General features: G+C 38.0%; 1 protein-coding gene across 1 annotated transcript in view; it reads right to left on the bottom strand.

The window, feature by feature from the left end:
* The window catches only part of ZYG11B (zyg-11 family member B, cell cycle regulator), an 82,452-nt gene extending 62,830 nt beyond the window's left edge, over positions 1-19,622 (bottom strand). Inside the window, exon 1 of the mRNA XM_057554874.1 lies at positions 19,419-19,622. Within this exon, the coding sequence (XP_057410857.1) occupies positions 19,419-19,448 (30 nt within the window). The 5' untranslated portion in view covers positions 19,449-19,622. The remainder of the gene's footprint in view (positions 1-19,418) is intronic.
* Between the last annotated feature and the right edge of the window lie 4,552 nt (positions 19,623-24,174).

The raw sequence follows: 24,174 nt of genomic DNA, 5'->3' as shown, positions 1-24,174 counted from the left end.
ACAAAAACAGGTTTTTAGACCCCACAAATTTTTCCTTTTCAAAGAAAACTTCCCCTTATCTCTATGTTAATTCCTATTAATAAGCATAAGACTTTTCTAGTCAGCTGCTCTTCTATTGGGAAGTACATGTGCCTAATAGTTAATCCACCTGGGCTTTGGAGCTAGAGTGCAAATCCCAACTTTTCATTTACTAACTGTGTGACATTACACAAGTTACCTATCCTTTCTGCTCCTAAGTTTTCTCATCTTATAATGTAGATAATAATAATACCTACTTCATAAAGTTACTGTGAGGATTCAATGAGATAAAACAGGAACCAAAGAATTTAGAATAATGGCAGTGCGTCTGGAAACACAGAGTTTGTAAGGGTCAGAGGCAGGATTCAAACCCAGGAAATGTAGCTCCAAGAGCTTATGCCCTTATCCACCATAATATACTACCTTTTCAACTTTATATACAAATTCTAAATATGTTATCTCACCTGATACTCAAAGGTCTGTGATGTGAACAAGGATAATCATCTCCATTTAAAGAAGAAAACAGAGACATTATATATCAAGCCAAGGACAGGACTAGAACTGTACTCAGATTATCTGAGAGCTACTCCAAAAACTATACTGCCATCTGTGACTCTCCAAATTCCAGTACTTTAAGCTAACACAGAAGTATTGAGAGATCAGTATTTCCTATTTTAGTAGTAGTAGTAGTAGAAGCCGTGCTGCAGCTTGCAGGATCTTAGTTCCCTAACTAGGGGTTGAACCCTGGCCATGGCAGTGAAAGTGCCGAGTCCTAACAACTGGACTGCCAGGGAATTCCCCTTATTTTAAACACATAGCAGCAGCACAGGAGGACTAACAAAGAAAGGATAAAGCAGAAGCTGGAATTCCGTGTCTAAACAATTCATCTCTTGGAAATTCCTGCTCATAGAGATTTTTCCCTTCACCAATTAGGCATACCCTAGGCAAAGTAAAAACAAAGTTCCTACTAAAAAAAGCAGAAGGGAGAGAAGGTCAAGTCTGATTTCAATTGGATCATAAGGAAATCCACACAGTTCAAAGACTAAACAATTTCTAGGAAGAACAAACAGGAAAGTTCTTTCTAATTAATTGAAATGGTTTCTACTCAATCTGGACCAACCCAGCTCTTCACTGCATAGCTTTTATCCTAACACTCTCCTAAAAAAAATTTCAAAGGCTCCATATCATCTAGAAGCACAGTTCTCATGCTGGGAACACATTCAAAGGGTTCCTAGCAGAGGTGTGCCAGGGGACTAAAGCTACAGTATTAACTTCGCACATTTTAGAATAGCAAACACACTAGAAGCTTATTTGAGGGGATGAGAGTATGGGAGGTTGGGGGAGAGGGAATCAAGTTATGCAACCAGTAAATAACTTAAAATATTTTTGTACTGAAACAAATATATTATGTAAAAGGCAAACACTACATGAATTTTAAGATAAAACACAAGATTACCAAGAAATTCCTGTTTGTAACACTGGTTTCAAGTAATTCCCTTTTCTATCCCACAGCAAATTTAGTTACCTCTGCTGTTAGAAGTTGGAAAAACAGAGACCTAAAGAATAAAGTGTAAACAATTTAGTAAGGTATTCAAAACGTTTTACTAACTGGCTCCAACCTTCCTTTCTAGCCGCATTTTCCACTTTTCCCTTCTCCCTCCAAACATGCTACCTACTAGATACACTAAACTCAGTGTTCCCTAAAGCAACCTACTATTTACCATCACTTCCTAAGCACTGTAACAGGCACTTTCACACCTCTGAGCCTTTTTTTAGATTAGTCCTTCTATGTGGCAAAATCTCACACATCCTTCAACATTCAGTTCTGTGAAAATCTTTCCTAATTTCCAGGGCAGAATTAATTTGACCCTCAGCACCTGGGTAATTAATCTGCACCATTAACTATTAGCTATAATGTACTGAATGACAGTTGTGTGGTACCAGGCACCAATCCAGCAACTTTATATATACTTGCAATCTTCCAGACAACCTTGTTTTGAACAAAGTAGGTAAACTAAGGCTCAGAAAGATTAATTTACTATGAAAGATAACACAGCCAGCAGATGGCAGAGCAAGAATTAAAATTACAAGAGTTATCATTCATGAAACACTATGTCTCAGGTCCTGGGTCAGAGCTCTTTAGATACACGAGCTCTTTCAATTTCTAGATTCTATGAATCAAGCACCATTACAATATGCATTTTAATGAGGAAACTGAGGTTTAGGTTAAATATCTTCCCCATATACACATGGCTAGCACGTTGATAAACTGGAACTCCAACTCAAAAATGAGGCCAAAGCTTATATTTTTAAGCTCTTAAGCCACTATACTATAATATCATAATCATAATTATTGGGCTCATTATTTGTTAACATATGCTATGTGCTATATGCAATAAACTATGCTAAGTACATTACATATATAATTTCATTTACTTCTCATTAAAATTCTGTAAGTTCTATCAGTATCCCCATTCTATGAAGATGAAGACACTGAGGCTTTAAGGGGTTTATTAATTTGCCCAAGATGATACAGCTAATAAGTGCCAGAGCCAGGATTAGACCCCAGGCAATCTGATTCTAGAGTTAAGTCTGTGCTTTTACCACTACATAAGCTGCCCTTTATATCTGACTCCAAAGCTAGTTTTCTTTTATAATTCTATGTTACACCATAGTTACTTATGACTGTATCTGTCTCCCCCACTAGACCATGATGCTGTTCAAGTTCAAGGAACATATTAACCCTTTCTGTATATCCTTAGCAGCCAAAACACTCCCTGATATTTACCTGTTAAAAGAAAAAAAGAACGAGTTCAAATTAGAATAGTGGTAAAGATACTTGTCCAGAGTCACAGTATTTGTAAGAACTGGGGCAAAGATGCAAACCTAGGTCTACTGATTATGAAGTCCATATCTTTTCCACTATACTGTACCATACCTCAGGACAATTATTAGTTTGTCACTGACATAAATGCCAAAAAACAACTTGGAGACCTGTTGGTTGTTGCAGTGACTCACACATGAGGCGATAATGCTATAGATTAGGGTAGAAGCAAAGAAAATGGAAAAAAAATCAAAAGTGAAAAATAATTCGAAGGAAGAATTGACAAAATACAGTAAGTGACCAAATAGGAAATAGATGCTGATTTTTTCTGAATCCCCAGCACTTAGCACAAAGCCTGGCACTGTACTAGATACACGAGTATTCTCTGAAGGACTGACCAGCATTCATACAGCATACTTTTGACATACATTAGCTCATTTAGCCCTCACAACAGTTTTGTGGAGCTGGTATAATAGACACCATTTTGTATATGAGGAGACTGGAGATCAGAAAGAACAGTGTACCCAAGTTCATCTAGTTAAAAATGTGGCAGAATTGGGCCTTTGAACCAAAGTATTTAATTCCAAATACCATGTCCTTTTTCCTATCCCATATAGGCCGCTCAGATGAAGGAGGGAGAAGGGTAGAGGAAGGAGAAGTCGAGATTTAAAAAAAAACAAAACAAAACCTCCATGATTTAAAGTAGTAGTTAACCAGGGGTAAATACGCGTGTGTGTGTGTGTGTGTGTGTGTGTGTGTAAAGAGTACAGTTAAGCACACAGGATAAAATGCTAACATTTGGGGAATTTGGGTGAATGTCTACACGAGAATTCTTCGTGTTATTTTTGCAACTTTTTATAAGTCTGAAATTGTCAAAATAAAAAGTTAGAAAATAAAAATAAAAAATGAAATAGTAATTAATACTCCCATGAGGTCACTGACAAGACTGATAAGAAGACAAGGCAAGGAATTATTTCTTCAGGGGAATTTGTTAAGGCCGTGGAGAGTCTGCCTGCTTAGGCAAGTACAGAAAAGGAACTAATAATGCTTCTGTGAGAGAATTCAGCTGAATATACAGATTAAAGTATCATCCCCTACTGGTGACAGTGGAGTCATAAGAATAGATAAATTCTCAGGGGAAGTGATCATAAGCGATAACTAAGCCCTGTAATTAACTATCACATGTACAGCAGGCAGAATGACATGGTCCCTGAACAACGGCTGAAAAAATATCCTATGAAAAACAGCAAAAACACCACCAGTCTGAAAGAACAGCACAGCCCTTTATTTAATTTTTTTGGTTAACACAGTGTTTTCTAGAACAGGATATAATCCTGACATTGTGAATCATTCAAATCAAGTGTACCCAGATTAGTCCTCTCAAATACTGCTGGTCAAAGTATAAATTGGCACAATTTTTCTGGATAGAAAAGACTTAATTACAATCTTAAAAACACCCAGTCTCTGAATCCAGTACTTCATCTAAGAATTTACCAAAAAAACCCAAAAAAAACAAGAAAAGGGAAATAAGAGATATTAACAAAGGTATTTACACAAAGGGATTAATAAGTTTTTCTGACCCCCCCCAAAATAAACCCACATATAGAAATGCCTAAAACAGGGGGGAAATGGCAAGCAAATTATGGTATATCAACTCTATAGATAATTACATAGCAATATGTATGTTTCTAAATAACTTTTAAAGACAGTAAAATGCTAAGAATAAAGTTAGTCTAAGCAAAATAAAAACTGTACATGCAGCAGGATTTCACTTAAACATCTATACAGGCATAGGAAATGATATTGCCTGAAAAGTTATTTCAGAAGATTATAAAGCTACCTCTAAACTAAACAATATGTTATGATAAATCTATAGAAAAGAGCAAGGGAAAGATTAAAAATAAAAAAGGATGGTTGACAGGGCTTCCCTGGTGGTCCAGTAGTTAAGAGTCCGATTCCCTGGTGGCGCAGTAGTTGAGAATCTGCCTGCCAATGCAGGGGACACGGGTTCAAGCCCTGGGCTGGGAAGATCCCACATGCCGCGGAGCAGCTGGTCCCGTGAGCCACAACTACTGAGCCTGCGCGTCTGGAGCCTGTGCTCCGCAACAAGAGAGGCCGCGACAGTGAGGCCCGCGCACCGCGATGAAGAGTGGCCCCCGCTCGCCGCAACTAGAGAAAGCCCTCGCACAGAAACGAAGACCCAACACAGTCAAAAATAAATAAATAAATAAAAATAAAAATAAAAAAATAGTAAATAGTAAATATATGTTAAAAAAAAGAGAGATACTTAAAAAAAAAAAAAGGAGTCCGAGCTTCCAATGCAGGGGGCATAGGTTTGGCAAGGCCCAAAAAAAAAAAAAAAAAAAAAACGGATAGTGAATACCTTGGATACGTTGGGGGTGGGTGGAAGTGGCACAGAAGAATGGGGCACACAAAGGAAAAAATGGCAGTGGTTATCCTCTATTTCTTAAGTTGGATGCTGGTCTTTAGATATTTGTTTACTATGTTCCATGGCTTACATAAATGTTTCACATAGTTTTCTAAATTATCAAATTATTAAAAATGAAAAAAAGACAAAAGTCAACATTTGTGGAAATGTAAATAAAGCTATATTCATGTTTCTGCTTTTCAAATATTACAAGATAACCAAAAATCAGTGTCAATTGAATCAATGATAGCCATACTTTTCAATAATATATGTATTCAAACTAGTAAAAACAGACATTTTTTATTAGACTCAATAAAACTATCTTAATTTTGAATGAAAACATGCGCTTGTGTATTTATATACACACATATACACACACTTTTATTTTTCCTAAATTGGCCATAATGTAACTTCTTACCACTGCTCCTATACCCTTTCCCAGTCTTACATTCTCCAGAGGTTTTACCATCTAATAATGGTGGACTGGGATGGAAAAGGAGTCTTGGCAGGGTTTTCAGGGGAAAGGCAAGGGACCAGCTATGATGTATAAAGGGAAGTAGATAGGAAATAAAAAGGGAATTTTAAGAAGCATATCTGTGAACTCTACTCTATTTTACAATGTTCAAAAATCTGCAAATAAAGACTTTGAGTTACTACAAAATGACTTTTTGGCTGCAGGATTATGTTCCATGGATTATGACACTACTCTGAGACTAAACTACATGGCGCACAGCTTAAATAGTTATACATAAGCAATTAAAGAATTTCTCCTGCTATTAAAGCTAGGTATATACACATATATCTGCTCTTCTGCTCCTGTCTTTAGATGTCACAAAGCAGAACCTTGAAGTAACAACAAAACCAAACAAAAGAAAAAAACAAAGAACATTGAAGAAAAGAACTAAGCTGAAAGGAGTTTAGGAGAGGTCTTGAAATGACACCACCTAGGGGAGACACAGAAGGCTTTCAAATGTTGAAGAAAAGAAAAAAAAAAGTAAATTAATAATGAGAACCTTCATCATTAAACATCTGTCTAGCACTTCAATTTATAAAGCCTTTTCAAAACAATCATTATGATTCTATGAAGTAAGGAGAAAAGAGATTATTTTTGTTGAGGAAGCTGAGGTTCAGAGAAGGAATGTTTCCAGTGGTAGTCATACCTCCCCTTCTTTATATATGCTGTCCCCTCTCCTCAGAGTGCCCTTCCCCACCTGTCCTTCTATCAAATTCCTACTCACACTACAAGAGCCAGTATATATGTCCACTCCTCCATGACGCTGTCCCTCATATCCCAAAACACAGATTTAATCACACTACATTTTGTATATAGTTCTATTACAATTAGCCACTGTATAACTTATTTGTTTAGATGGCCGTCTCCCCCTCAAGACTATGAATTCAAGGAAAGTTAGTAGTTTTCAAATGCTTTTTGTCTATGGCCCACTTAAGTGGGGCAAAAAACCTCAACGCCTACCCATCCCTCTTGGTTCCCAAGTTCCAGTGGAGAACCATATTAACAAAGAAGTATCACTACAAGGGACTTTTATCGACATCTGCTTTAACAATAAAATGAATGTTTCCTATTTGAATAACAATACATTGTCAAAGTCTAAATTCGGAAATTTTTATGTCAGAAGTTCTATTAATGCAAATTTATATCACCGCACACTAGATTAATAATAAAGTTAAATCAATGATAATTCACAATTAAGATACAAAACTAGTAACAATAAAAAAAACTACTATCAACTCAAGACAACATTGCTGAGGCACTGATTACAAAGCTCTCTTCCAAGAAATTACTGGAATTCCAACAAGCTACATTTGTATTGTACATATTTAGTAGGAGCTTTGCAGCACTTCCAAGTATCAGACAGACTTCTTCATAAGGAGTCTCTGAGGAATCACACATTGATACTCATTAGCTCTTACTAACCTTCTCATGGCTTTCTTTTAATCTTCCTAAATTTTAAATTTTCTTTCTTATACTCTCCTTCCTTGAAGTATTTAGTCGTCTATGCAATACTCAGCTAGAGGCATACTCAGTCACGTCCCTGTGACTTAGTTATATAATTTGTTGGTTGCTTTGTTTTATATATTTAAAAGCTTCATTCTGTGACTATATTGCCAGGGTCATGACAAAGAAGCATTTCAGCATTCTGAGCAGTGGGCTACTTATTTCTAGCAAGTGGGGAGGTGGGGGACACTGAGAATTGACTACATGTTGCAATTGTAGTCTACTGTTGGAGGAGACTGGGGCTTCCACTGTTGCTGGTATGATAAAAAATGAAATAGATCCTCATAGATCAGGCATCTTTCATATCTGGGAACTAAAGTCCTCAAAAATGCATCCAATAAATGAATAGTTGAATGAATTAGTAAGTTACTAGATGGTAACTTATCTCAAAATTCATTTTATTTCTCCTCATGAAACTACTTCAGGAAATATCTGACACAAAAAGTATTAAGATTGCCTTAATTTCTCAAGACAGACCTTGTGGACTTCAAAACTGCTGAATAATGAGGTCTCTCTTTTGCTTAATTAAAAGGAAAAATACACTTTACAGATGATGCCAGTAACAGTAGCCTACAGTAAATAAAGCAAATTCACATCCTTTATTTCATTTGATAACTTTATGAAGTAAAAAAGGAACTTTATGAAGCAAAAGGAAGTAAAAGGAAATATATTACAAATTTCATTTTACAGTTAAGGAAGCTGAGGCACAAAAATGAAGTGATGCTTCCAGAGGCATTGTGCTTAGCAGGAAGAGTACTGGACCAAGATCTGAATTCAGTGCTGTTAGACTGCAAATTACCTAGCTCTTCTGATCCTCAGTCCTGTCCTTTGTAGAATGGGGATAATATTAGTACTTATCTCATGATGCTATTGTCAGGATGAAGGGCAAAAATGTGTTTAAAGCCCCCAGCACAATGCCTAACAGAGTAATTACTCAGTAAATGTCCCCTTCTCACTTAATAGTCATCATCTTGCACAAGTTATATAAATTCAAGTTTCAGACACACAGGGCAGAAGGTTCATGAGTATAAATTCTCAAGAGAGAATTTTCCCATCCAGAGACCATGTCAAGATAAATAAGTTCCTTTGTTTCCCTACACCATCAGGCAGATATTTTTTAGTCTACATTTTCACCAACGGTGCGGGCATTTTGTTAGGTGTTAGGGTCCTGGCTTTATGTAGTTGTCTCAGTTCTGACTCATATGACAGGCTCAAAAATCTCATCTCCTACCTGAAAGGCTCCTAGGACTGACAGATCCTCCAATAGAAGGCAATGGCTCTGACAGTGCTCCTTTTTTTTGTAACCCTGGATGATTTTTTCCTAAAGACTGGACCAGAAACCAGGTGACTACAAAGATTACAAACTTGACAATTTCAGTATTAGAAATAAATTTTTTTACTGACATCTCTCTGAAGGACTATGTAACACTGCAGTGAAAAGCATGGGCTTGGGAGTCAGACTGCCTGGATTAAAATGCCAGCTCTACCACTTACAAAACAATATAACTTTAGGCATAAGTACTTAATCTCCCCATACCTCAGTTTCCTGATCTGTAAAATACAGACAATAACAGTACCTACATCACAGGATAGTTGTCAGAATTAAATAAATTTTAGGTGAAAGACACTTAGAACAGTGACTGGCATATATTAAATGCTCAATAAATGTTAGCTACTACTATACAATATAAACTCCATAGAACAAACACTATGTGTTTGTTCACTGCTGTATTCCCAGAGCCAACAATAATGCCTACTACACAGTAGGCACTACATGTTTGTTGAATGAATGAACAGTCAAGCACAAATTTATTATTAGGTGTACTTAAAATGCTTATTTGCTCCTAGAGAAAGAGACTATATGTCTAGAGAGAAATATTAAGTCCCAAGTCTAGCCTTGAAATTAAACAATGGGATTGAAAAGCAGACAAATGTCATTTGCGTTCATTTGGATATAAAGAAACCTCAGATATTGGAACAATCTTCGATTCCTCATTTTAGTAGTATTCCATGGGAAATCTCTTTTTAGTTTATGGGGTTTTTTTCCCCCCTTGTATTTTTTGCTACTGATTCAACCAAGTTAGACTTCCAGGAATAAACACCTAATGTAACCTTAGATTTGATCTAATCCCTTTACCTTCTCTTTCCCCAAATACAATCATTTTACGAATGAGGAAGAAGAGGTCAAGAAGGTAGTACCAAAGGCACAGATATATTGTGCTCAAGGGTACAGATCTTTTGAATTATTTGGCATGGACTGAGGGGAATTATTTTTCTTTTTAAAAAAAACCACCAACTAGGGAATTCCTTGACGGTCCAGTGGTTAGGACTCTGCACTTCCACTGCAGGGGGCGTGGGTTCGATCCCTGGTCAGGGAAACAAGATTCCACATGCCACGTGGCGCAGCCAGAAAAAACAACAACAACCAAAAAAAACCCACCAACTACTCTTCAGAGATCCCTAGACACCAAATAAAAATGCAGGTAAGGCAAGCTTCTTGCATGTACCACTTCAAGGCTTGGGCAGCGTGGCAAATGGCTGTGTGTTAAAGGGCAAGGAGCTAGATTTCTATCTAAAAAAGATCAAGGCCTGGAAAGGTAAATAAATCCCCTTCCCTTCCATCTTAGCTCATGTAATAAAGCTATTCTAAGAAACAAAACAAAAATTCAGGTCAGTAATCACTGAGCAGATGAGCAGATCATAGGAATCAACAACTCAAAGATATACTTTAGCATTATTTTCCTCTAAACTACTAGCATTAGTTTTGAAATATAATATGGTAAACAGAGAAGCTCAGTTAATAATGAAAAGAGCACTGGGCTTGCAGTCAGTCCTGGCTCTGCTTCTTAGTAGCTGTGTGTCCTTAGGCAAATAAATTAACTTCTCAGTTTTCTTATCTGTAAAACCAATGCTAAACCTCTATCTCGACTACCTCACAAAATGGCGGTGAAGAATAAATGGGATGTGTATGAACGTGTCTTTAAAATACTAAAGTACCATGGAAATATTAACATAATTGAATGAAGGGTTTCTGGTGTGAAAAATTGGGTAATATATTAATGGAGTTTACACAAAATTAAAACCTATAAAAGCAGCTTGGGACTTCCCTGGTGGTGCAGTGGTTAAGAATCCACCTGCCAATGCAGGGGACATGGGTTCGAGTCCTGGGCCGAGAAGATCCCACATGCCCCCGGAGCAACTAAGCCCGTGTGCCACAACTACTGAGCCTGCACTCTAGAGCCCACGAGCCACAACTACTGAGCCCACGTGCCACAACTACTGAAGCCCGTGCACCTAGAGCCTGTGCTCCACAGCAAGAGAAGCCACTGCAATGAAATGCCCGAGCACCGCAACGAAGAGTAGCCCCCGCTCACCACAACTAGAGAAAGCCTGTGCGCAGCAACAAAGACCCAACGCGACGAACACCCAATGCAGCCAAAAATAAAACAAATAAATTTACAAAGAAGAAAGAAAAAAAAAAAAGCGGCATGCCCTGATTCCATAGTACTATAGGTAATAGAATATATCTACTTTACTAAAATATTTACCTTTAACATGCTAGAATCTTACTACATTTTTTTAAGAGGTGGAAGGGATCACAGAGAGGATTTAATACAACCTTTTCACTTTAGAGATTTAAAAATGGAGGCACAGAGAGGTAAAACGATTTGCCATAGGTTAAAAGGCCTATGAAAAGAATATAACTGATATTACGTAACTAAGAACATTGAAACTTTTTAAAAATGCCCTTAGAAAAGGAGAATATGACATTGAACAGGCATTAAGATGCTTTTGAGAGCTAAGAAAAGTGTTTATACGAGGGAGAACTGGAGACAGGAAAAAAGAAAAAAGATCTTTATACAGAGCTAACAAAATGTTTAAATAATTAACCACCCCTCTACATTTACCAGTCACTGATTCTTTACTATCTGTATTTAAATATTCTGTTCTCTGGAAGGATACCTCCACAAATTATAGACAAATAATTTGCAAATTTTTATACAAAGGGATATTGCTTTGCAATTCACCTTGAAATCACTTGGCTTCTTCCCCAACTCTTTCTGATGAACTCTTCTGGACAGAAATGTTTATCCTAGGTCAAAAGTATCACTTAACACTAGTAAGAGAAACTATCTGATCCAAAATTTCTTACCCATCAAAACTCTTTTTCCCCTCAGGGGACCTGTACAGAGTATTCACCTTTTTTTCCCCTTTTTCATGATTCACATCTCAGTTAACAACACCTTATGCACTTCTCTACAAAATACACACATTCTTTCATTGAACAAATATTTATTTACTAACTGTGTCTCATGCATTATGCCATAGGCTTAAGACATGAAGCTGAAAAAATACAACTCTGTTCTTACCCTCAGAGACCTCATAATCTGGAGAGAGAGCCAGCCTCCTTAACAAAAATACCACCACCACCGGGTAACTGCTGTAACCAAAGCACATACAATGTACAGGGGAGGCAAACAAGAAAGGAGGAACCCAAGGTTGCCTGAGGGTAAATGAAGGCTTCACAAGGAGGTAGAGTTTAAGGGGACACCTGAAGGTTAAATAATCAAGAAGGGCACAGCATTCTAGGATAAAGGAACAGTGTAAGCAAAACTAGAGGCACGATAAACAGCATGTGTGCTCAGTATTACTGAGCAGGAAATGCAACGACTTTTTCTCATAAAATGATTAGCTCATTAAAGAATTAGATCTTAAGAATCCTAGTATACTATGTAAAACTATTTGCTGAGCCCCCACTATGTGCTAGATGCTGCCAAGTACACAGGATACAGATCTTTGTAGACCCATTGCTGGCCATATGTACAGCTGCCACCTGAGTTGTGCAGTACAATCCATGTGGCTGCAGCAGCGCTATAAGACCACTATAAACTAGCGGGGCCTAAACTGTAGGTTCCTTCAGCATAGTGAAGAGTCCACAAATTTACATGCATACCATGTATGCTCTGTCCACAAAAATATCTTGAAATGTACGCTTTCAGTGCACAGTAGATGCTGTTAGAATTAAGAGTGCAGTATCACTTTAAAATAATACTTAATTTCTACCAGCCTTTTGGTTTTTTCCCCCAATTGATGTATTCTAAAAGCATATTCCCGTCATGTGTCTCAAGCTTTTCAATGTTAAAAAGGTATCTAAATGCTAAACACAGAATGCCACCAACATCTGATACTCTCCGAATGCTTTGTAGAAAGATGATTTGGCAATATGGATCAAGAACCATAAAATTATATACACCCTTTGACATATTCAATAAATATGAATTACTTTTATAATGGAAACAATAGTACAAATATTTTAAATGCCTGAATTCAGTTTAGATTCCTACAGTCTCATAGAGCACAGGGAAGGTGTTTGAAATAGCACAGACTTAGGGGTTGGACAAACCTGTGCTTGAATCCTGTTCTGTCACTTATTAGGTATATGACTATAGGAAAGTTACCTGATTTCTCAAAGCCTCAGTTTTCTTAACTGTTCAATGAGAAAGCATCATCAACCTCATGGAACTGTAAAGATTAATTAGTACATCATCTGATACATTGTGTGCTCACTAAATGTTTGAGATCATGCTCTCTAAAATAAATGTCCCAGCATTCAAGAATTTTGTTTTGGGCTTCCCTGGTGGCACAGTGGTTAAGAATCTGCCTGCCAACACAGGGGACACGAGTTCGATCCCTGGACCGGGAAGATCCCACACACCGTGGAGCAACTAAGCCCGTGCACCACAACTACTGAGCCTGCGCTCCGGAACCCGCATGCCACAACTACTGAAGCCCGTGCGCCTAGAGCCTGTGCTCTGCAACAAGAGAAATCACCACAATGAGAAGGCCGCACACCACAACGAAGAGTAGCCCCCGCTCGCCGCAACTAGAGAAAGCCCATGCACAGCAACGAAGACCTAACACAGCCAAAAATAAAAAAACAGAAACAAAAAAAAGTTCTGTAAAAAGAAAAAGAATTTAGTTTTAACATTATTTTCCCATTTTAATTATCAGCATTAAAAATGTCTTTTATTCTATTGCAGATAATGACTATTTCTGCTACTTATTGGTTATATGTTTTTAATGGTTAGCTTTAGAATCTATGCAAAAGGTAGTGTTCTAGCCAGCATTTCCTAATTCATGGATGATTCAATCATTAAATTCAACATTGATATCTATTTCATTTTGTATATTTAAAAATATTTTTTAATTGAAGTATAGTTGATTTACAATGTTGTACCAACCTCTGCTGTACAGCAAAGTAATTCAGTTATACACGTGTAAACATCGATTTGTATATTTTTGACCATCTAATAAAATAATTATTTAAATTTTTCTCCTGTAAAAACAGAATAGTTGAGAGTATCCAAAAATTTATCCACTGAACATGTGTGAATTAGTGGAAATGAGAAAACTGACTCATCATATTATAGTCACGCAGTTGTTATAACTTCATCTGAACACAGAACACAGTAATTTTAAATTATTTTTATTCTTAGAATGAACTGTTGGTTAAAGACAGGAAACACAAGCTGCACTGATGATGAAATAAGAGTAAATGAGTGCATTTATCTTCTCAGGATTCTTAAATGGTACATCAAGATATCTCAGTATTTTTTTTAAGTATTAAAAAAGAAATGTGATGATAGTTATATCCAACCTGGATTTTCAATATTAGAAATAAACTATCCATACCACCAATGTTTTATTTGTGGAGACAAGCTTGCAAGCAACAGCCTAGAACCATTCTTTCTATTTTGTCATTTAGAAACAAAACAGAAAAATTATAAAAACCTACTGATTTTTATTGATCCACCTCCTAGAGTAATGAAAATAAAAACAAAAGTAAACAAATGGGACCTAATTAAACTTAAAAGCTTTTGCACAGCAAAGGAAACCATAAACAAAACAAAAAGACAACCCACAGAATGGGAGAAAATATTTGCAAGTGAAGCAACTGACAAGGGATTAATCTCCAAAATATACAAACAGCTCATGCAGCTCAATATCAAAAAAACAAACAACCCAATCAAAAAATGGGCAGAAGATCTAAACAGACATTTCTCCAAACAAAACATACAGACAACCAAAAAGCACATGAAAAGATTCTCAACATGTCTAATTATTAAAGAAATGCAAATCAAAACTACAATGAGGTATCACCTCACACCAGTCAGAACGACCATCATCAAAAAATCTACAAACAATAAATGCTGGAGAGGGTGTGGAGAAAAGGGAACCCTCCTACACTGTTGGTGGGAATGTAAATTGGTACAGCCACTATGGAGAACAGTATGGAGGTTCCTTAAAAAACTAAAAATAGAGTTGCCATATGATCCAGCAATCCCACTCCTGGGCATATATCCAGAGAAAACCATAATTCAAAAAGATACATGCACCCCAATGTTCGTTGCAGCACTATTTACAATAGCCAGAACATGGAAGCAACCTAAATGTCCATTGACGAAGGAATGGATAAAGAAGATGTGGTACATAGATAAAATGGAATATTACTTAGCCATAAAAAAGAATGAAATAATGTCATCTGCAGCAACATGGATGGACCTAGAGATTGTCATACTGAGTGAAGTAAGTCAGACAGAGAAAGACAAATATCGTATAATATCGCTTATAAGTAGAATCTTAAAAAACGGTACAAATGAACTTATTTACAAAAGAGAAATAGAGTCACAGCTGTAGAAAACAAACTTATGGTTACTAAGGGGGAAGCAGGGTAGGGGGTTGGGAGATTGGGGTTGACATATACACACTACTATATATAAAATAGATAACTAATAAGGACCTACTGTATAGCACAGGGAACTCTACTCAATACTCTGTAATGACCTATATGGGAAAATAATTTTAAAAAGAGTGGATACATGTATGTATAACTGATTCACTTTGTTGTACACCAGAAACTAACACAACATTGTAAATCAACTATAGTCCAATAAAAATTAATTTTAAAAAAACCCACTGATTTTTAAAGTACAAAAAAAGCAAGAATTCCTAATTTAAGGTTAAAAAGTCAGTTCTTATCTATTTTGATGCCATAAGCATAATTAATTTCAATCTACACTGTAATAGATATTCATTTAAAAATATGCTTTATCTTATGTTAATGTGTCATTTGTTGAACAGTAATGGCTGAAATTTGTTTTAAGGTATTTTGTTCAGTATATTATTAAATAACCTATATATATAATTCAAAAATAAAATATATACATTAAATACATAAATATTAAAATTACTCCTTTCTCATATCACACAAAAACTATTTTAAAAAATTAAATAAGGTTGGGAAGTGCTAATTCTCCCTCTATATGACCTAACACATGACCTTTGGGAGACTTAACTGTTTGTAAATTAAGGACTTTGGTATGGTAAATTTACCTTGTTTTCATATTCTCATAAATCCCTAAAGGCATCATATATGAAAACCGAGGCCCAGAGAGCAAAATTGCAAAGCTGTTAGTGATTCTATAACTCCTTAGCAATGCCTCTGTGGAAAATTCACTTAGCCAAAAAGTGGCGTGCCAGATCTTCCTATTTCATTTCCCTATACTCTCCTTCCTCCAATTTAAATCATCACCACCACCACCACAAGGTTAGGGTGAAAGTTCACACACTTCCTTTTCACCCAGACTAGTGCAACAGCTCTTGCCACTCCAAATCATGTTTCATATTGATTTGGAGTGATCATCCTCAAAATCTCTTATGATAATTCCTTCACATCTTTCAAGGTACCCAAGGTTTTTACAATGAGGCCCAAACTCCTGAGCCTATGATTCAAGGTCCTCCATAATTTGACCCTAGGCTCACCTAGTCTTGCATCCTATCACACCCTTAATGCTAGAATCATACACTTCCCTGCATACATCCTTCAGTTTCAGCTTCTATGCACAAGCTAGTCCCTTTGCCAAGAATGGCTTTCCTTTCCAAGCTCTTACCCAATAAAATCCAGAAGTTAAAACTCCAATTCAAATGTCCCTTCTCAACAAAGCCTCCCTGACTTTTTCTGATCCTCCCCAAAGTCATCCATCCATTCAACAAATATTTATTAAGCACTTATTATGCACCAGGCACTATGTAGGTGTTAAAGGTACAATATGAGCCAAACAAACACGGTCTCTACCTTCAAAGAGCTAATACTTACCTCACTGGGTTGCTATGAGGATTAAATGAGATAAAATATGTAAAGCACTTAAAACAGGGCCTATACACAGTCATGTTCAATAAATATTAGCTATTAGTGTTGCTGCCTAACCATACTATTTAAAATAGTTGCCATACACAAATAGATGTCACTTTATACCTTACCCTGATTCGTTTCTTCTTAGCATTTATAACTATTCTCATTATACATTTGTTTACTGTCTATCTTCCTTACCCCAAGGGACCATGTCTTTTTTTTTAAACCACTGTAACCACAATGCCTAGAACATTACCTGGCCCTCAGAAGCTAGTCAAAAGCCACTTCTGTATCAATGATTTTTATGGTCTGGGGGTAGAGGCAGACATTAACCGAAAAGTCATAGCAAGAAATACAAAATTACAATTGATGTGTACTCTATGAAAGAGAGTTACATAATGGAGGTGTGACAGGGTTGTTTGGGAGTTTTTTCTGATGAGTAGGCAGGGCAGTTGGGGTTTCCCTGACTTCCTTGAGCTGAGAACTCCTGGATATGCAGGGTTAACAGGCAAGAGAGAGTACTATCACAGGTCATTCACATGTGCTATTTGTTCTATCTAGTTTTCCACAACACAACTCCTGTAATTTAATCCTTTACGTTTCTTCCTGAAAGTAGGATCCTTTGGGAAGCCATCCCTAACTATTCAAAACACAACATAACAATGAAAATTTTGAAAAATATAAAGTACGAAGCTTTATAATAATGTTTGGTTGTATTTATTGAGTGCCTACTACACCTGTTACACAGGGAAATTTTTTAAAGTAGCCTCTACGAATAATTCCTAGCTCATAATAAGCTAATATTTTGCCTTCTCTTCACCTCTCCCATACATATACTTTTACACTGTGTGTATGTGTTTTAACAAGTAAGGAAAAATCCAGTTAGTTGGAGACAAAGTCTAAACCATAACCATGTCTAATGTCTTTCTAGTCTCATTTCCTACTACACATCCTCATTCCTGCATTCTTCATGTCACATAAAGGTAATCCTGCCACCTACAATACATCCTAATTACTTTCTACTCACATGCACAACAAAGCATTCTTCCCCTACCCAAAATGATCTATATAAATCCTATTCACCTTTCAGGCCCAGCTCAAACGGCACTTTTGGATCCTAAATACCCAAAAAGGAGTTCATAACTCCCTCTGTACTCATACATTCATTCTCAGTGGGAAGGCTAACACTTCCAAAAATCTAGCCATTCGGTGTATCTGATGGGACAGCTCTTTATTCTGAAAAGAAGATCATCACATCTTACTAAATTTCCTTTTTGCATCAAAAATAAGATTCTCAAACTCACTCCTTCTGTGTATTCCACTAGTTGCCTCAGATTTCAGTTCAAGATTATATTTGTCAGATAGGAAAATGAGACCATAAAGTGAAATCATTCAAGCACCTACTTGGCCTGGGCACTGGTAACAGCAGGAGTTAAGTAAGGCATAGTCACTGCCTAGAAGAACTCACATTTCAGGGGAAGAAACAGGTTAACATACAATGACAGTGTGATGAGTTGTGAATGTGAAGGGTTGTTGTGGAGGCAGACACGAGAATGACAACCTAAAAATGCATAGTCAGTGAGTTAGGGAAAGTTCACCGATTAAATAACTTTATAATAAACCACTTTCCAAAAAAGCAGATGAGGAAAAAACAGAAATTAACTAACCTCCTAGGAGAACATAATTATCAGGACTTCGTTTTGACTAGAATGTCTTATTCCTCCCAGAGATCAAAATTTATATTGCTGCATATAATGGAGCAATGGGTTCATTAAATGAACTTCAAACCATGTGTAACCCAACTCAATGAAAAACCCACTGAAGCTTCAAACAGGCAAGAGAAACAGGAAGAAGAGAGAAAATTTGCAAATGTAAGGCTCTCCCAACTAAAAGCAGAGAGGGCAAAACAAATGAAGATAATACAAGGTATTAAAGAGACTGTCACAATCTGACTGCCAAGCTGATTTTCGGTCTCCAGATGCTCTGGTCTCTGCCTCCAAACAAAAACCATTTGTTCTGAGTAATAGTAAAGCTTGTAAATAAATATTTTTAAATTTCCCAAACTGTACCTCCACATTAAAAGATACTCAAAAAAAAAAAACATTCATTTAAAAACATTTTAAGTTATTTCTGTCAAAAGGCTAGATATCTCATAAGGCCATAGTATGCATGCCGGCCCTCACCCCAAGCCTCACTCCATCACTCCAAAACACAGTATCACTCAGGTTTTGCACTGACATTAGGTAATAAGGCTTGCAGGCTCTCTCCAACACCTCCAATCTCCCTCTTCCCTCTACAAAAAAGAAAAGGAAGAAGAAAGCCTGCGACCCCCTATCTGCCCGCCCTACAGCTCCAGGGAAGCAATCGTCCTCAAATTGTTCCTGCTTAGACCCTTGAATCCCGTAGAAGGAAATGGGGACAGCTGTGAGAGCGGGGAAGAGAGGACATCCGATAAGGGGGAGAGGAAATGTGGATGGTGGAGGACGAAAAGGAGAAAGGATACAGAGAGGAGAGGGCAGTGGAAATAAAATGGTGAAAGGGGGTAAGAAGCGAGAGCAAAGAGCAGGAGCGAAAAAGAGGGAGGAAAAAGAAGGACGGCGCAGACTTCCCGAGAGAACAAGGCAAAATGGTAGAGGAGAAAAGGAAGGTCGGGTTAAAGGACGAGGAGGAATAGGCAAAGGGGAACGCGAAAGAAGCTGTCACTGGGGGTGATTTAAAAAAAGGATGTCACCGAGTGGAGAGAGATTAAGGGGGAGGAGGGTTGTCACCCCAGTAGGTGGCCGGGGACCAAGGGGAAGAAGGAGTTGGTCACCGAGGGGGAGGTAACAAGGTGGGGAGGTAAAGGCAGGAGCAGACGGGGCATCAGAGCTGGAGAGGGCAGGGCCGCGGGGGCCAGGGTGGCTGGCGGCTGCGGCTCAGGCAGGCCTCGCTCCCTCACCATGGCTGCGCCGGCCTGGTCCTCGGGCATGCAGCCTCTGTCCTGGGTTCCGCGGCGGGCCGGGCCTGAGCCCGCCCCCAGGCTGAACCTGCGCGGGGGCTCCAGGAGGCTCCGACGAACGGCGGCTCCGGGCTTGGCCCAGGCCTCGGCCTCCCTGCTTCACAGGCTGGAAGGACAGCAGCCGCAGCCGCAGCCCGAACCGGAGCGCAGACTCCGCCCCCGAGGCCCCGCCCTCGCCCGCCAGCCGGAGCTTGGCCCCGCCTCTCTCTCTCACTGCGCAGACTCGGCGGAGGAGTCCCAACAATAACCCCCACCAGCTGCCCCGCCCCCGATTTCTGGCTTCTCCCCCTCCCAAGCCCTTAAAGGAGACACACTTACTCAAATAACTAGAGCTTATAAACAAGAGCTTTAAATATACGACGTAAAAAAAAATATATATATATACGACGTAACAGGAGATTAGAGCTGTCACTCCTTTCGGTCACCTATAGACCCCCGTGCTCTGGTTCATTGTCATTCATTCTTATTGTCATAATTCTTGGTGATTTCAGTTGTTTTAGATGATTCCTCCAATGCCCTAACTTCTCAGGTTCCTCTCCTCTAGGGATCACCCTTGCCTCAGCCTCTCATTTCCTTGCTCATACTTTAGGTCTTCACATTTCCAGTAACTGTAACTCCTCTATAATCTCAGTTTTAATCACCCAACTCTCCCACCTCAACCTCCTTCCTTTCTAGCTCACTTCCTCTAATACCCAACTCCAAAAATTCTTCAACTCCACCAAGACTCAGAATCCTACTACCTTTTCACTATTCTTCACACTATCCTATGTCCTCATTTCCTTTCATGAACAGCTTAGCTTCTATGTCCATTATGAAAATCAGTCCTAGGTATTCACCTTCATTTCTCCAGTCCTTCTTTCCTTTCCCTGTACTCACCTGAGGAAACTGTAATCCTGTAGCAAAAGGGGGTAGAGTGGAGAAAAATGCAAAATCATACTCACTGGCCTCCACCTACATTTGATATCATTATCATCAAATAAGCCCTTAATGCTTGACTATCCTACTACATTTCTCCAGTTTCATCACTCCCCTACCCCACTAGATAACTATTTCATATCTCTCTCTTCAAACTTCCAATACTTCTTTTTTAAAAAAATAAATTTATCTACTTTATTTATTTTTGGTTGCGTTGGGTCTTCGTTGCAGTGCGCGGGCTTCTCACTGCGGTGGCTTCTCTTGTTGCAGAACACGGGCTCTAGGCACGCAGGCTTCAGTAGTCGTGACACGTGGGCTCAGTAGTTGTGGCTTGCGGGCTCTAGAGCACAGGCTCAGTAGTTGCGGTGCACGGGCTTAGTTGCTCCGTGGCACGTGGGATCTTCCCATACCAGCGCTGGAACCCGTGTACTCAGCATTGGCAGGCAGATTCTTAACCACTGCACCACCAGGGAAGCCCCCAATACTTCTCACTTACCTGATGATTTCGCTTCCAGTTTACTGTGAAATGAAGCAAACAAAAGAGAACATCTATAAGTTCCCACCACCACTACCACCACCACAACTTGCAACCTACCTATAACTCTGCTCTGCTTGTAACTCTGCTCCTATACTCTGCCTTCCTTTCCTTACTACAAACGAACTATTTGCCTTTTAGCTAAGGTCAAATCCTCCTCAATTCTTCTCAAACTATCTGTGCAAAAGGACTTGTTTTCTCCCCGCAATTAGCCATAAACCTATATTTTTGTAAAATGCAATAAAAATTACTAGAAAATTAAATTTAAAAAGACATACAAAATGCAAGCCCAAGTATAGATATAGATATAGATATAGTTTTTTTACCCTCCTAACCATTCTTAAGTGTACAGTTCAGTGGCATTAACTACATTCACATTGTTGTGCTACCATAACCACCATCCAGCTCCAGAGCTCTTGTCATTCTGCAAAACTGAAACTCTGTATCTATTAAACAATAACTCCTCATTCCCTCCTCCCCCCAGATCCTGACAACAACCATTCTATAATACTTTCTGTCTCTACGAATTTGACTACTCCAGTCAGATTTTTTGTTTTTTATTAGATCCAATAGACATAAAATTTTTCTGTCAAATTGCTATAAAAGTTTCTGAATATTTACTCTTGATTTCTGTCACAAACTGGTGACAAACTTTTGTGGACCATCACTAGTATACAGGTCACACTTTGAGTAGCACAGTGCTAGGTTCCTACCATTTCACTTTCTCAAAGACACCTATCCAGCAATTCTCCTCTCTTCTACGTCATGATTTTTCTGTTTTTCTTTCCCATTGGCATACCAAAATGAATGTATTTCTTCCATCTTAAAACAAAACAAAACCTCTCTTGACTGAGCTTGACCCTTCAGCCCCCATTTCTCTGCTCTTTTTTACAGCAAAATGTCTCACAAAGGTGGTCTGTACTGTAGTTGATGTCTTCACTTCCTTTTTCCCATTTCCTGTGGAACCCTGTCCAGTTGAGCTTTCCCCTCACCACTCCACTGAAATGCTCTTGTCAAGGTCAGCAGTGATGTCCATTTACTCACAACGATCAGTAATCAGTGTTACTTGACCTACCAAGAGCACTAGACACAGCTTATCAATTCCTCCTCCTTGCCTACTATGACACTCCACTGCCCTGGTTCTTCTTCTGTCTTACTGGCTGCTCTTGGTCTCTCCACATTTCTCTGACCTCTAAATACTGCAGTGCCAGGAATTCCCTGGTGGTCTGGTGGTTAAGACTCTGTGCTTCCACTGCAGGGGGCACGGGTCAGGGGAACTAAGATCTCTCAGTGCAGCCAAAAAAAGAAAAAAACACTAAATACTGCAGTGCCCCAGGGCTCAATACTTTGACCTCTTACCTTTTCCATTTATACTCACTCCTTAATGATTTTATCCTATCACATTACTTTAAATACGATCTATGTAATGACAATTCCCCAGATTACACCTCTACTCCAGACCTCTCTTCTGAATTTCAGACTTATATATCCAACTGCCAACTTGTAAACGTCCCCGTTTGTATGTCTAATAGATTTTTATTATTCCTAGTAGCCATTCAATAGAGTTCCCCTCAAGTCTACTGGCCATGAATAAACCAGCAAATAGCAAAGGGGATAAGACCACTAATATTAACTTAGACCAATAATGATTTACTGTCTGTGTCCGATCTGAGAATCACCTCCGCTGAGGACCTGGTGGTAGTGGAGGAAAATCACCATAAAAAAATCAGGACTCTGCCATCAAGAAAGAATGGAGACACAGTTGACCTGTAATCAATGAAATAGAATAGAAAGGCCAAAAATACATCCAAATATACATGAGAATTTTGTATAATAAAGGTATCAAATCAGTAAAAAATGTGGCATTACATTTGGTGTTAGAATAACTGGATAGCCAGTTATTCTAGAAAAATTTAACGAGGATCTACACATCACACTGTTCACCAAGAGAAATTTCAAATACATCAAAGATTTAAATGTTAAAAAAAAAAAAAACTTCTTGAAGGAACCATGGGAGTTTCTATAATCTCAAAGTGAGGAAGGTCTTTTAAAGTACAAAACAAAACTTAGATGCTATAAAAGACTGATAAATTCAACTATGTGGAAATAAAAAATATCTGTCAAGCAAAAGCCACCATAAGAAGAGTCAGATGAAAATGACTATACATTTATATATATATATTTGCATTTTGTATCATAGGAAAATGGGTAATTGTCATATTTATAAACAGAGTTGAAATCTCTAAGAACAAAAATCCACGGGGAAAAAGTGCAAAAGACATGAACTAATAGTTCACAGAAAAAGAAATAGCAATGGCTCTTAAATGCTCACTCTTACCCAAGATAAGAGAAATGCAAATTAGAATTTCTTTGAAATACTATTTTTTACCTGTCAGATTGACAAGGATTTGTAAGACTGATAAGACACTGTGTGGTGGTGGTTTTAACAGGTAGTCTCACATTTTGTTGGTGGGAGTGTAAATTTGAACAACTTTTATGGAGGACAGTTCGGAGGTGGTATTTATCAAATTTTTAAATGTACATTCCCTTTGACCCAGCAATTCTACTTCTAAAAAAAAAATTTTTTTTAGAATGTTTAAGTCACAAGGACGTTTTATTTTTTTATTATTAATTTTTAAATTATTTATTTATTTATTCTTCGCAGTGAGGCATATAGGATCTTACTTCCCCTACCAGGGATCCAACCCGTGCCCCCTGCAGTGGAAGTGCGGAGTCCTAACCACTGGACTGCCAGGGAATTCCCTCTACTTCTAAAAATTTAATCTACACATATGCTGAAGCATATGTACAAGTTTTGTTTGTAATAGCAAAAGAGTGGAAACAACTTAAATGTTTATTCATAAACATTAATAGAGTTTATTAATAAACTGGTTAAATACAGTATTAGTGTATTCCTACAAAGCTTACTCTGCAGCCATAAAAAAGAACAAGAAAGTTTTTTGATATAGAATGATCTTCAAGATCTATTGTTAAGTGAAAAAGCAAGGTCCTAAACAATGTATATTGCATACTATTTTTCCTGTAAGAAGTGGTGGTAGTAATATGTATTCATGATTGCTTGTATATGCAGAAAATATCCCTGGAAGAATTTAACAGAAACTGACATCCTTGATTGTCTGATTGCTGCTAGGGAGGACAAGTGGACGGCAGGACACAGGTAGAAGAGAGACTCTTCATAGACTAGCCTTTTGTATCTTATGATTTTCTTAATCATGAGAATGTGTT

Source organism: Balaenoptera acutorostrata, chromosome 1, assembly GCF_949987535.1.
Source record: "Balaenoptera acutorostrata chromosome 1, mBalAcu1.1, whole genome shotgun sequence".
NCBI classification, from domain to species: domain Eukaryota; kingdom Metazoa; phylum Chordata; class Mammalia; order Artiodactyla; family Balaenopteridae; genus Balaenoptera; species Balaenoptera acutorostrata.
This window is presented reverse-complemented; position numbering and strand designations above follow the sequence as displayed.